Source organism: Lipophrys pholis (genome assembly GCF_963383615.2).
Source record: "Lipophrys pholis genome assembly, chromosome: 16".
NCBI classification, from domain to species: Eukaryota; Metazoa; Chordata; class Actinopteri; order Blenniiformes; family Blenniidae; genus Lipophrys; species Lipophrys pholis.
In genome coordinates, this window is record NC_137634.1 from 5,266,838 (window position 1) to 5,280,324 (window position 13,487).

At 41.5% G+C, this 13,487-nt stretch overlaps 1 protein-coding gene across 1 annotated transcript in view; it reads left to right on the forward strand.

Annotated features, from left to right (window-relative positions):
- The window catches only part of tspoap1 (TSPO associated protein 1), a 63,997-nt gene that overhangs the window by 12,970 nt on the left and 37,540 nt on the right, over window positions 1–13,487 (forward strand). Inside the window, exons 3-6 of the mRNA XM_080482503.1 lie at window positions 10,453–10,560; window positions 10,850–10,978; window positions 12,157–12,333; window positions 12,947–13,108. Of these exons, the coding sequence (XP_080338629.1) occupies window positions 10,453–10,560; window positions 10,850–10,978; window positions 12,157–12,333; window positions 12,947–13,108 (576 nt within the window). The remainder of the gene's footprint in view (window positions 1–10,452; window positions 10,561–10,849; window positions 10,979–12,156; window positions 12,334–12,946; window positions 13,109–13,487) is intronic.

Sequence of the window (13,487 nt, forward strand, 5' to 3'; positions counted from 1 at the left end):
CCTGTGTGGGTGTGATATTTGGCTCACTCCAACTACAGCAAAGCAGTGCATCTTTTTCATTTTGTTGATAGCCAGTATGCTTTTGAACCCCGTAAGCAGATCTGTTGAAGAGATTTCTGCAAATCCCCACAAATAAAGACGCATCTGGGCTGATTGTTGGGGGAAGGTGTCAAGCAGTGCTTATGCATATGCAGTTTTCTTTGACAACACGAAGGGTTATTTTTCTTTTGAAGCTCTGCGGAGGGTCCGTGAAGAATTGAATCATGCACCTCCCCTTCATTCTGTTCCCCCCGTTCATTTGTTTTCCGCTGACACTGCACTAAATGATTTTTTTTGGTGACCCCCACCCTCCCCTCCTGCTGTTAATCTTTTTGCATTTTTAAGAAAGGCTGCATGTTCTCTGCATGTCGGCAATGTCACATTAATCCCTGGGAGCATCGGCAGATTGTGACATTTCTGTTAGTATAGATTTTAATTAGCGTGTTGTGAGGCCAGCAAACCAGAGGAGAGACGAAAATGTCACAATTACCATGGAACTTAGCTCACTGCTCCAAAAGCTTGATTTCTTTGTTTGACTTAAGCATGACATCACCACTGGCACAGCTGCTGAATTAGCCCACAACAGGCATTACATGTAAACTACACAGTGACTATCATACAAAGGATCTCTGCTAAAATCTATGCATGTCTCACATCCTTGACATATGGAAGTGAAAAGACTCTAACAAGCATCTCCAGACAGCACATTTTCATTTGCACAAACCCGACCCAGAGGATTTGGGGAAAAGGGGGGGGGGGGGGTAGAGGTAGATTGTTGGATGCTGCGAGGGAGGAGTAGAGGGGTGTCTCTTGTTGGCTCTTTGTTCTCGCCATATGAGAGACCCCCTAATCTGTCACCGTCAGGTACCCCGAGGAGATGGGACGTGATAAATACAGAGGGGGATTGGAGAGGACACTTAAGAGGGCTTCTTCATGACTTATATATGAGTATGAGGAGGGAGTTTCTCATAATAATAATTTACAAAAAGCCTGAGGCCACAAACAGCCTTTTTATATAAGTATTGCATTTTAAAGGAAGAACTGTGCTTTCTTGAGCATCTTCACGTTTGTCTCAATGAGGTAAAGTTGTGCACTTTCACAGATCTGGAGGGAGACGCAGCAGTCACTATGAATAAGTAAGAATTTTCTGCATAGATCATCAGATTTTAAACAAACGTTTGCAAGTAGCTTTTTTGCACCTTATTTGCACAGGCAACACTACAGACAGTCTTTGATTTAGCCTATGAAAATACATATTTCGTTCGGTTCACTCACTGTGCAGAAGATCTTGATCTTGATTTTCAGTAGGAGTTTTTGGGTTTCAGAGAGGTTAGCACAGGGATAACTGGCTTGTGGCGGCCAAGTGTTCATAGCGACCTTGCTTTTTGATCAATCGATGCTGGCGCTTCCTGTCATTGTGAAGCAGAATTCAGCAAGTGTTGAATTGTTCACCCACTAAAAGGGAACGTGAACAGGATTTAGACCTTTTGTGAAGCAGGTTAGCTTTACCATACTGATGATGTGTTGTTGCAAATGGAATTCTCTATATTTGGCATTTATAGTCTTTAATAACTCCATACCATATAGAACTCTTCAGATTAAGTTGAAAATATGATCAAAATGACTCTGTTAAAAACTTAACAATTTATTTAAATTTATGCAAAACTCATCAGACTATCAAATTAAATTGTTTTGTGATTCATTCTTTGAGTTCATTGTGTGAGCATGCTCCGCATTAAATTAGTCTCCCTTAAAATTAATGAAATAAAAGTCCAAGACTTCATATGCCTCGATTTGGAGTGTTTCTTCTCTTTACTGCCATTGTACTTGAACATAAGTGTCCTCTGCTCTCACAGTATTTTTATAGTACTTCCATAAAGACCAGGCCCGTGTCTTTTTTAGTGTTTGTTTTACTGAACTTGTTGCCACTCCAGACATGACGGCTTGTATTTAAAGTTTTACCGTCTGGACACGAGATCAGATTCATGTCCCGTTAAACTGTTGGACAGCAGAGCAGTTCATGATCCCTCATTAGAAACCCACTGATGCAACAGGAGACGGAGATAAAGAGGCATTGATTTGACTCGCAGCTCGCTCTGCTAATATTGTGAAGTCCATTAGTGTCCACTTCAGCGGAGAAGCTGCAGGCCCTGGTCTTTACTGGGTATTGCTTTACTGTTTCTCACCTTGGCTGGTAATTAAAACTGTGGTTGGGAGTCATTTCTCAGTCTGTGTGGTGTGTGAGGGTTCGGTCTGTGGCTGAGGCTTTTCCTCCCCTGCAATTTTGCTGGGAGCGCACAAGGCATACATGAATTAAGGCACGATTCCAGACTCAACAGACTCCTTAATTCATGCCAACAAACGAAACTCAGCAGCCTGTTCATGCAGGCCATACTGAATGAGTTATAAAAATGAATCTGCAATTTTTGAAAGAACTAGAGTAAATACAGACAGTGTAATGATGTATATGTTGATTATCATATCAAAGTATTATCATATTCGATAACCCCGTGGGCTCATGTGGATTATGGATTTTTATATGTGTGAAACACATGAACAGAATAGGTAGTAGAGAAAGTAATCCGTCATAAACAAAATAGAATTTGCGGTACTTGTGTAAGAACATAGAAATGTTAAGCTGCGTAAGTAGGAAGTCAAATAATAAAATGAAGAATAAAGTCACATAATGGCACGCTGTGGGGGATCGAACCTGCAACCTCCCGTTCCCAAGCCCACTACTCTCGCCGCTGCATCACCTCTGCCGTTTATGTATAAATTAACATCATTTTCAAATATTGTCGTGTAAATGTGGAGCTTTTCTGAAGTGAAACGCATTTGGACCAATGGCCCAGTTATAATGTACTTTTATTGTGTTTTTGAGCTGTACTTTGAATTACAGTATTTACATCGGTGTAAATCAGTCAGTGTTCCTTTTGTGGGATGATAACAGCAGCTTGTAATGTTTTTACAACTGATGGAGATCATGTGGTATGAATGTATTCCTTCAGCGCCGTTTCAAAACAAACTGTATGCACTGATGTGATTCTCCACGCTGATCACACACACGAGCTTTTGTCCTCCTACTTCAGTTATCGTGTCTAATAAAGAGTTAACGGCAGCAAAGCGTGCACGCCTATGTGATGGCCTGTGTCTTTGTCTTTAGTCTCCTCAGAGGCTTAAAGTGAGGGGTTTCTAGCTGTCAGCTGAAAAATGCTGATGTTGGTGTTTTTGTGAAACTACACATTTCCATATGCGTGTACAAAAGCTCACCGTGGATCCCAGACAAAAGAACAATCTGCTTGTGCGACCTTATGAATATGTAAGAATGAGTCTCTGAACATTTAATGATCTGCTCCAGTTATTGTTTGCTGGGTCACTCAAGTAGTCTTTTGTTTCAAATATATATAAAAGAAAAATTTAAATTGCCATCTGCTACACGTGTTTTTCTTTTCCATTATTGGCTGTCTAATTGGTTTCACATTCCCTGTGGATTTACCTTTTTTTTTTTTTAAAAAGCAAAGCCTCATATTGCATGAATAGAAAGGGATTTTTCATAACTGCATACCGTACACTGGAGATGGGGGGGGGGGATTACAGCTTCAGAATGGATGGAACAAGGAGTGAAATAGAAAATATGTGACTGCCAACAACTGGTTGTAGCTCATAGATATAGCAAGCACTCTGATGCTGTGGGTCTGAATATAAAAGATGAGTAACTTCTCTGATGACTGTGCTGTGAATTTTGCCGCCTCACATTTGTTATTTGTATTCCATGTCTGCACATTTGAGTCTCTGGATCAGTCTGAAAAGTATCTATTTAATTCTACTCTGGTTTCTGCAGGTTTTCTTGTGTCTTTTCTGTGTAATAAAATGCCGAAGGAAGAGAGGCATCGCAGACAATAACCAAGGCATTTCAGTTGAGACAGATAAAACAGAAGCTGACCCAGATAATCAAACACTAATTTACCCTGTTCCTTTTATGAAGCTCAGGCTTGTTATTGGCAATAAAAGTAAAGCATTAGGAGACTTTCTACCAATCCACTTGTGAAGCTCCTCTGTAATGTAACTGGAGGGTGACTGTGACTTGAGAGCCACAGTGGTTTGAACCGATAATTACAGGGTTGGAGGTTTGATCCCTGGCTCCCTCAGCCTGGATCACTTAGAGTTGTCACTCCAGCACCACATGAATTTCCATGTATGAATTTGTGCCGAGATGAAAGCGAGAGAAATATTAATAGTATTTTTCACTCACACAAAAGCCCTTCACGTTATGGATATAAGTTTGGACTGGCCTTACTGCGTAATCCCTCCATTAACTGACCTCCATTTAACTTTGTTGGAAGAGAGTCAGATGAGAGTTGAATTAGGTCCCGTTTACATGGCGTTTCAAGTAAAAACACATCATTTTTGCATTTTCGCTTCAGAAAAGTTTCACCTTTACATGTAAACAGTTTGAAAAAGATCTAGTTTGCATGTTGGGCAACGAGTTGGTGCTGTTGGTTGTTTTGTTTTTTTTGTCCACACAGAGAACAATACTCTATGAATATTAACAATGGCGAGTACACTGACTCGTGTAAACGCTAGTAATGTTTTCAGTTTTCCTCTGCAAAATGGGACGTAAGTCACATCATCCAGGGTAAGATGTTTGCAACTTGGCAGCGGATTTTCAGACCTGCAAGTGTTCCTATTCAGGCTATAACTCTGTATCTCTTATTTTGAAGAGAAACATATCTGTGAAAGGCTTCTTCACAGCATTCAGTGTCTCCCAGTACAGCAATCTGCTGACATATTCAGCTTTCATTCACACACTGGAGTCACTGAAAAGCTCCTACATCAGTTTAATCAAGCGCGGATATGCATGAGTGATTTGGACAGTAGCTGTTAAGTTTAGTTGTTGCATAACAGGAGTTTGGATTGATTTTGCCCTTTTTTCCCCCCTCAGTTTCCAATTTAATAATTTAGTCAAAAGTGTTTTTGTTTTTTTTCCATCACAGCTATTTCAGTATGAAAGGGTCATAGAAATTCAGAATGATCAGAATTCCCATCTACACTCATTAGTGGCGCCTTGAGACTATTAGTTGTCTGTTTGTATTAATTTATTCCTGTAGAAGGTTTCAGCATGTATAAAAAGCGACAGCTCCATTAGGCCCGTCTGGCCTGCCCAGGGCTCGAGCTCTCCTGACAGACGTTTGTGTGGAGACCCCTGCCCTCGTGCTACAGAGTTACATCTGCCTCGCTTTCCAGAGCCAGGCCCACGTGAAAGCAGCACTGCTGCGAGGCAGAAGAGCTGGCCGAATGCTAATACTGGCCTTGGGTAGACCTCACCACCTGCAGCGCTGTCTGTGGTATACAGACAGAAGCCAGAGCTCGGTGGTATGCAGTTCATAAGAAACCAGCATTACCTCATGCCTTCAGAAAGCCCTGCGGTGCGCTTCAGTGCGATTCCCGGGGAACAATTAGACGACATGGACAGACTCCAACATCATTAGAATCCGAATGGCTGAGGCCAAGTTTGCTCCGGCTGGCCTTCCGCTGAGGTGATTGATTGTTGCTTTAGCATCGCCGTCCTTGGGGGGGGTGCAAAGTAACTCTCAAGGACACAGGTTTGTCTGTTAGCAGAGAAAAAGTATCATCAAGCCTCTCAATGGGATTTGCCATGTTTTAGTCCACCTGGGGCCACAAAGGATGGTGCCATTTCCCAAAAAATTCTTTTACTAATTACAGCTGATCCTAAATCTGAAAAGTGCATGTACATTGCAACAGCTTCTATTAATATATTTTGTCAGTTTAGCAACATTAGCTGGATTTAATCCTCATTTTCATTGACATTATTGTCATTAAATACATTGAGATGTCTGTTTAGAAGAAAGATAACTTTAAGTGCTTATTTGGGTTCAGATGACTGAAAGAATACTGGTTTTCTTCTCATCCATCCAACTGAAGGTGCAGTGCTCATCTTCCTGCACAACCACCGAGTTCTGTAATGTAGATGTAATCCAGCAGATCACAGCCCGTTTTATAATGTATGCTCCTTTTTTAAATGGTTAGTGCGTGTTTGATTTTATTATCTTAATTTCAACACTTTGCATATGATTTAAAATCATCTCTTGATCCCAGTTAATTAGTAGAGAATAAACATTCGAAGACACTTTGCTCTTTCATAACTTTCCATCCCGACTGCTTCTTCAGTATAATTTAGTGAGTTTAGCTAAATAAGTCGTGAGTCACTGCAGTTCCAGCCACGCCTTCCCAAATTATCATTTTCTAATATTTCTGCTTGAATATGATCTATTGTATGTGAAGTGGTTTGTTGCAATTCTCTTCACATGGATTTCCTCAGTGTGTCCAAACTGGAGACTGGAAAATCGTCCCATTGTCCCCGAGAAATGTATGAATCATCAAAAAAGAAAATAATGTGCAAATAAAGTGCTGCTCCACAGAACACAGTTTTCATCCTCATGACTCCAGATATAGAGTTGGAATACTTTCTAGTGCATGAGTCTCATGATGACCCACGGCGGGTATTTCTAGCCCTTCTTCTCTGCTGCTGCATGTGATCCTAACCAGAACGAAGAGTTTACTGAACATGGATGGAAGTAGGACAGGAGCTAGTCACTTATTAAAGTGTTATTAAAGTCAAAGCACTCACTGTCAGATGTGAAAGCCTTTACTTTGGGTATTTCTGTTAAATTATCTTCAAACTTTAATTTTATGTAGTTTAAATAAAGAGGTTACAATTTGTGACGATAGGGAATCTCAGGATTATTTACAACTTAATTGCAACTGAAACGGTACTCCTGTCTACTCTACATCTCTCGCAGCACATTTCAGACTATTGCTACTCTCTATACTACTTCAAGTACTCTCTGGCTTTCTCATGCACATTTTAAGGCAGGCATTGTTACGCTATTAACAGTTTTCTGCACCTGACATCTCTGGAAACCCTTGTAATTATGGACTTTATTGCTACCTGAGTAGAAAGAGCAGCCAACAGGAGCTCAGTGTGACATTGTAACCTCAACCAGAAAGTTAAGGGACCAAATGACAAACAATGTTTTAATCAGCTTGTGAAACAGTCACCTCACATAAGTTAAAGAGTGAATTCATAATGCCACTTGGAGTTAGAAAACTAAGCTTTTAAATGTCCAATGTTCAAATCCAGACTTTCTGTGTAACGTTTGCTGATTCTTCGTCAACGTGTGTGTTTACCTTGGCTCCTCCATTGATGACTTTAAAATTGCCCATGAATGTTGACTCTTGATCTGTCCAGGGTGTACCCTGCCTTCTCAGTCAGTTGGCCATCTCGGTATAAAACATTATAGAAGATGGATTATATTTGAAGATATTATTACAACAGATTTTAGTCTTCGAGGAAAATTAGAGCAAAGCAAATGCTAATCAGTTTTTGTTAATTATTTGAGTTGCACTTAACCAGAGTGAGTTTTCAGGTTTGAAGTGAGCTGAAGTTGGTGCCTGAATATCATTTTACATTAATCATTTTAAATGTCTGCCTTGAGGCCACTTTTAAGCCAATGGGGACAAATAGTGATCATATCTCTGCTGTAATTTAACCTTTCACAAATTGATTTAGAATCGATTGGGAATTGAAAAAAAACCTATGTTTATTTTAGCAAACCATACCGGGACTGGCCATGCCTCAGGAAATGTTTATTTACATCTAAATTGCCCCACAGATGGTAAACTCCACCATCCATTGAGAATATTGTGTCGGCTCATCTGCATGGTGACGGCCAGGCGACTTGGAAGCATATGGTCGTTCTTGCACTAGTTTGTAACCACTAACTAGAGGATGACTGATAGGCTGTGCCGTGGCGCCGTCACAATACGACTAGAGCCTCAGCTGCTGCTGCAGTAAACAGCCGGTCATTAGTGGCGGCTTCACTATCAGGTACAGTGATATCAAAAGGCCTTCAGGGAGGCACCGGAGCACCCATCATCTGCAGTTACCACGACAACAGCCTGAAAATGGCGATCACATGAGTTTTATACAGCACTATGTCATGAAGATGTCTCATCTGGCATATTTGCGCTGCTTCTGATGTGTCGATGTGTCAGAGGGCTTATTTAGTGAGTAATGAAATCCCGAGAGTATTATGTAGCACTAATGGTGCATATGTGAAGAGGTTTACTGGTGTTTCACGTGTGGAGCCAGCTGCCTGCTTTTGTCCAGGTGAGATATGTGCATGGTTACAGAATAATTGTGTATCTTGTCTTTGAGTTGTGGGTAAGGACATGTAGTTTCATACAAATCCAAAATACCTCAGGTGGCATGCAGCAGTATTACCGACTGCTTTCTCGTCACATTCAAACAGTCGAAGTCAGTGTCGGTGACTGTCTGTACTCTGAGGACTCTGTTCGCTCTCTCTAACACTGCATCACATTCATAGGTGACGGGTCTGTTCTCATCCTCTCCTTCTGACCCTCCAGGCCCAGTTAATAATCTGTCCGACACACACAAACATCAGTTCTAGTTAAACGAAGGACTAAGCTCAGGTTCCCACCACTACCAGGCTTCCTGCATGTAACCACCAAATCCCTACGACAATCTTGATCACCACATTGACTACCTGCTACAATGACGGCTGCTTTGTTCTGCCTCTCTCGTCTCTATGGACTCGCAGGATAACAAGCTTATTCGTGTGACAAGTAGGACTGTTTACACCTCATGATGTGTGTTTGTTACATGTTTGAAACATTTGAAGAGAATTTAGATTCTAGGAAAGCCGTTAATGAAAACTCAATGCACTGATGTGTTGGCCATTGCAGTTCGGATTTAATGTTCAGTAGCACAACGTCAACATATGAAACATGTCTTTGTTGAGGACTTGATTGCAGCAGCATATTTCCAAAAAGTTTAAACTGGGAAAGAGTTGCACTGTGATGTATTGCTTTGTACTGTTGCATCTGATCAAGAAGGTTCCTTGTGTGAACTTGCTGGCTGACCGGACCTTGCCGTGAGACGTTTGTATGCGCGACTTGTGCGTGACCGAGTTGTCTCCAGGTGCTTCCACTTATTCCTGATATCCAAAGACATGTATGTAATTATGGACTCAAATTTGCCCGTATTCAAAAGCTGCTCAGAGACTTACATGACGAAAATAAATGGCCCAGTGTAGCTGGATCATGGCTGCATCTTACGACTGATGTTGGTATAAATTCTGGCCAGTTTCACGTTTGAGAAGTTGAGTACATTCAAGATGACCTGAGGTGAAGTTCAGTAAATCTGAGAGAGAAGTTTTTGAAGTGGTGGACTGTGTCAACTGTGGACTGTCCAGTTTAATGAAACCCAGTACCTCTGATGTTATGGAGGTACTGAGTTATTTATGAAGACTGTGAAGAGAATGCTCAATTTTACACAAGTGTTTTGGAGCCTTCCAGAATACATCCTCTGAAAGGAAACCTTTGTGTTTTTGAGTAAGATGATACTAAACTGCACACATTAAACAGTATCAGCTGAATACCTAACCCGGGGTAAGGTTGCAGTCGGAGGCCTGTTTGGTCATGTGATCGCTATTCAGGCAACAGCTGAAGGAACATTTTGCAACCAGTTCGGTTGATGGACAGCAAGTCTGTAGCAATGTCCGCGGATAAAAACAAACCGCCCATCTTCCAAAGATTGCATTAAAAAAGTGGAATAATTTCAGAAAAAGGTTCCTGAAATTTATTAAAACTTGCTTTACCTTTTAATTTAGAGATGTCACTGTCATCAAATCAAATTATACTTTCAAAGTAATAGTAAAGAATAGTAATTTTTCACATTTAACAGCTATAATAGTGTGTAAGTTATTTTGTGAATTCACAGTAAACTTATATTTGCAAATCCTTGCATCTGATTCTTACTTAAATTTGAAAAACTGCCCCACGTTTTTGGAATTGGGTTAAACTAAGAACAATACTTGTGCTTTCGAGAGGAAAAACTTGAAAATAAGGTTTTCAATGTTCAGTAGATGGAGCATCTTCAAGAAAAAAAACCAAATTATTCACAAGAGCATGTCTATGGGTAGGTCAACTGATTGAATTCATCTGATTAATATTATTGTAATATCTCTCATCATCTTAAATCTTGTCCTCCATAAACACTGTGCTGAGCTGGTGTACTATCACAGATGTCCAGTGCTGGTTGTAGGCTCAATGAGTTAGTCTAATGAAAAGCCCATTCAATGGTTTGTCATCTGTCAGCCACCGTTAGACAGTGCTGTGTAAACATTGGCTGACAGCACACAGAGCTTTCTGCAGATGGACAGAGAATGAATTGAGCATTTCCGCAGAACTGAAAATCAATTCCTCTCTCTCTCTCGGGAGGAAATATAATAAAACGATTCAGTGCTGCTTCTGTTTGACACATAAAATCAAATATAGATAGATAAACTTTGACTCTGTGTCCCTTTTCAGAACGGCACCGACTATGGGTTTCTGGTGCGGCAGAACTCTGAGCTCTTGCGAGCGCTGGATATCCTGGAAAAGACGTGCACCACACTGAGGGAGGAGAATGGCCTGCTGGTAAGACTAAAAATAGCATAAGACTCCACTGAGAGCTTCCACAAAAGTAGGCCAGGTGCTGAACAAAAAGATGTTTCAACGTTATCTTGTCTCCTCCTCCTCATTCATTTTGCTGTCTTAGAGACGTTCATGTTCCAACCTTGAAACATGCTTGTTGCACAGCCGGCCAATCGTCCGAGTCCCTTCTCCCAACCTGATGAATTCGTGTGACTTTCTTCTTTGGCATTGCTGTGTTGGCATTTGCTGCAGGCGTTGTCTGACGCTGGTATTTGTTTGCCGTGTGTTTCAGCGGAAGAGCAGCGCCCCAGAGACCGAGGAGAAGGTGAGGCGACTGAGGAGGAAGAACACAGAGCTGGCTGTTCTGGCGAAGAGGCTGGAGGACAGGGCGAGGAAACTGCAGGAGGCCAACCTCAAAGTGGTGCGCTGCGCAAATATGAAATACACGTCATTTTCACTGCACTCCCGTGTTACACAGCAGCGTGTTTGAATCCAGTCCGAACCCAAGGCTGCAAGTGACTCAGCAGGAAGCGCCCCCGTCCCAATCACATAGTCCTGATGTTTGGTTATAAGTGAGAAAGAAAACAGTCAATCATGGGATTAATATCAACCTGCAAGATATGACACAGTAATATAGAACAAGTTTGTTGTCTATCAAGTATTTTCTCCTATAGAACAGGTGTGGCAGTAGTTTTCAAGTGAAAATGCAAAACATTCCTGCCCCTGCGACTCTGTTCTGTATAAAATGTGTTTAGAAAATGGATGTATAAAAGATGGACTCAATACCAATCTGCCACAAGCCATAATAAGATGATATGCTGTCTTGAACTGGAGCCTGATCGAAGACACCAAAGTCACACATTCTCTGATCAGGGAGTGTACGCAGCAGTTTACAGAACAGGCTGACAAGACGAGCAATGAAATTCTGTGTACTTCACCGCTTCACTTCTCAACGCAGGCAGTCAGGCAATTAACTTCAACAAAGCAACAAAATGTACAACTTCATTAACGATATCTGTGTACTACTGCTTTCTAATATATATAGGGTTTCAAGCACTGCTTTTTAGCATTGTTTTATATAATGAATACAGATGTATTTACAGTTCGGCAGTGAAATCGTTAATGTCGTTATAAATATAATGAAACCACTTAAATAATGAATGCTTTCTTAATTGTTCAAATTTTCATATCTCGGGGAACTTTGCAGTCATTTTGCAATAAGATGGTGTATTTTGAGTACCTGACACCAGAGTGAGAGAGAAACCTTTCATACAGCTTCTTCTTCACATTTTGCTCATAAAGGAGGGCAGAGTATTGTCATTCTGATAAAGCTGCACTCTCAATAGTTTTTTATTTCATCTTTGGCCTCGGCAGAGGTTGTAGATCAGTGAGAAGAAGTTCTTCTCTTCAGGGCAAACACTGAAAGTGCAGAGTTTTAACTCCTACTGACCACATCCAGAAGTAGAATACAGTTTAGGAACACTTTGGGATACTATTCTATACTTAGAAGATCATTGTGCAGCAGCTCAAAACCAAGTGAACAATGGATATAAATATAACATATTTCATGCAAGATGAGTGAATCTTGTTTGTGTACAGGTCAACTCCCCGTCACTCCTGAGGCCAGGGTCAGTGGAACAGTACAAGAGGGCGTTTGCCCGCCAGCGAGCGCGTGACCTCGCGCAGCACGCCGACGTCCTGCTGTCTAAGGACAAGGAGATTGCAGCTTTACAGCAGGAGTGCAGGGAGCTGGAGGAACGGCTGGGGACGTCCAAGGTACCCTCAGCCTCCGCTGACCTGTTCATTCATAACTAATCCGCTGACTTGGCCTTTCACACCACTCATGTCCACAGTCAGAGTTTTATAATGCCACAAGCACGCCCTCTGCAGGACAACGTAGACATCCCTCATCCCAACCTCTCTCTAAGCCCTCATTACCGAGGCTGCGTCACTGCTGATGTCTAGATAGATGACAGTGCAGGAATAGGCAGCCTTTCTAAGTGCCTGTTTTTAATAACCAGTGACTTAAGAGCTGATTCTCTTGAATGTGAACATCTGTTGGGTTTAATAATCAAGAGGTTTACTGGGTGAGCTGCACAGTGATCTAGTGAGAATATCTGTCTGGGCTGAATCCTGTGCTCCCATTTTATTCAACCGGTAATTTCAAACATTATTTTTATGTTATTTTCCACTATAGAGTTAGACTTTACACCACCGACATCACTTAAATCATCAATTAAAAGTACAATAAGCAGCTTTAGCACAGAAAAAAACATGGTTGCATTGATATTCTTTGATAGAGATGAGTGCTTGGTAAACATAAATATTTCAATCTGCTGAGTTGAAGATGTTTTGCAGCTCTGTGATGCTCTTGCATGCTTCTGCACAGGTGTCCTCTCTTCCACCTGGGAGAGCAGAGTTTGAGAAGCTGCTCAGGGAGTCTCAGAAAGAGGTGCTGCGGCTCCAGAGGCAGCTGTCAGTCTCGTCATGCAGGGGGCAGCACGTCCAGAACTCCGACCAGGACGAGACTGTCAAGGAGGAGGAGGAAAAGGTAACGTCATATCTCTCAGAACACAAAAAACATGAACCCCTGTTGGTTTGTATCAAACACACCATGGACTGAGGTACTGCAGTGCATTCAGTAATGTAAAATGCAGCAGTGCTGACTTTTTCCCAAACCTTGTGTATGTTTATGTTGGCAGGATGCTGTTTCGCAGTGTTATATAAGGGCTTGTGGATGGACTCAATACTAATCTGCCACAAGCCATAATGAGATGATTCCCTGTCTTGAACTTGGGCCTGATCAAAGATACAGTACCAAAGTCACACACACGCTGATCCCCTCTGTATTTAATGCCAAGCTTGTCCGTATGCAGTTCTTAGAAACAATCATTCACCAGATAAGTGATCCTCGGATTCATCCATATCTT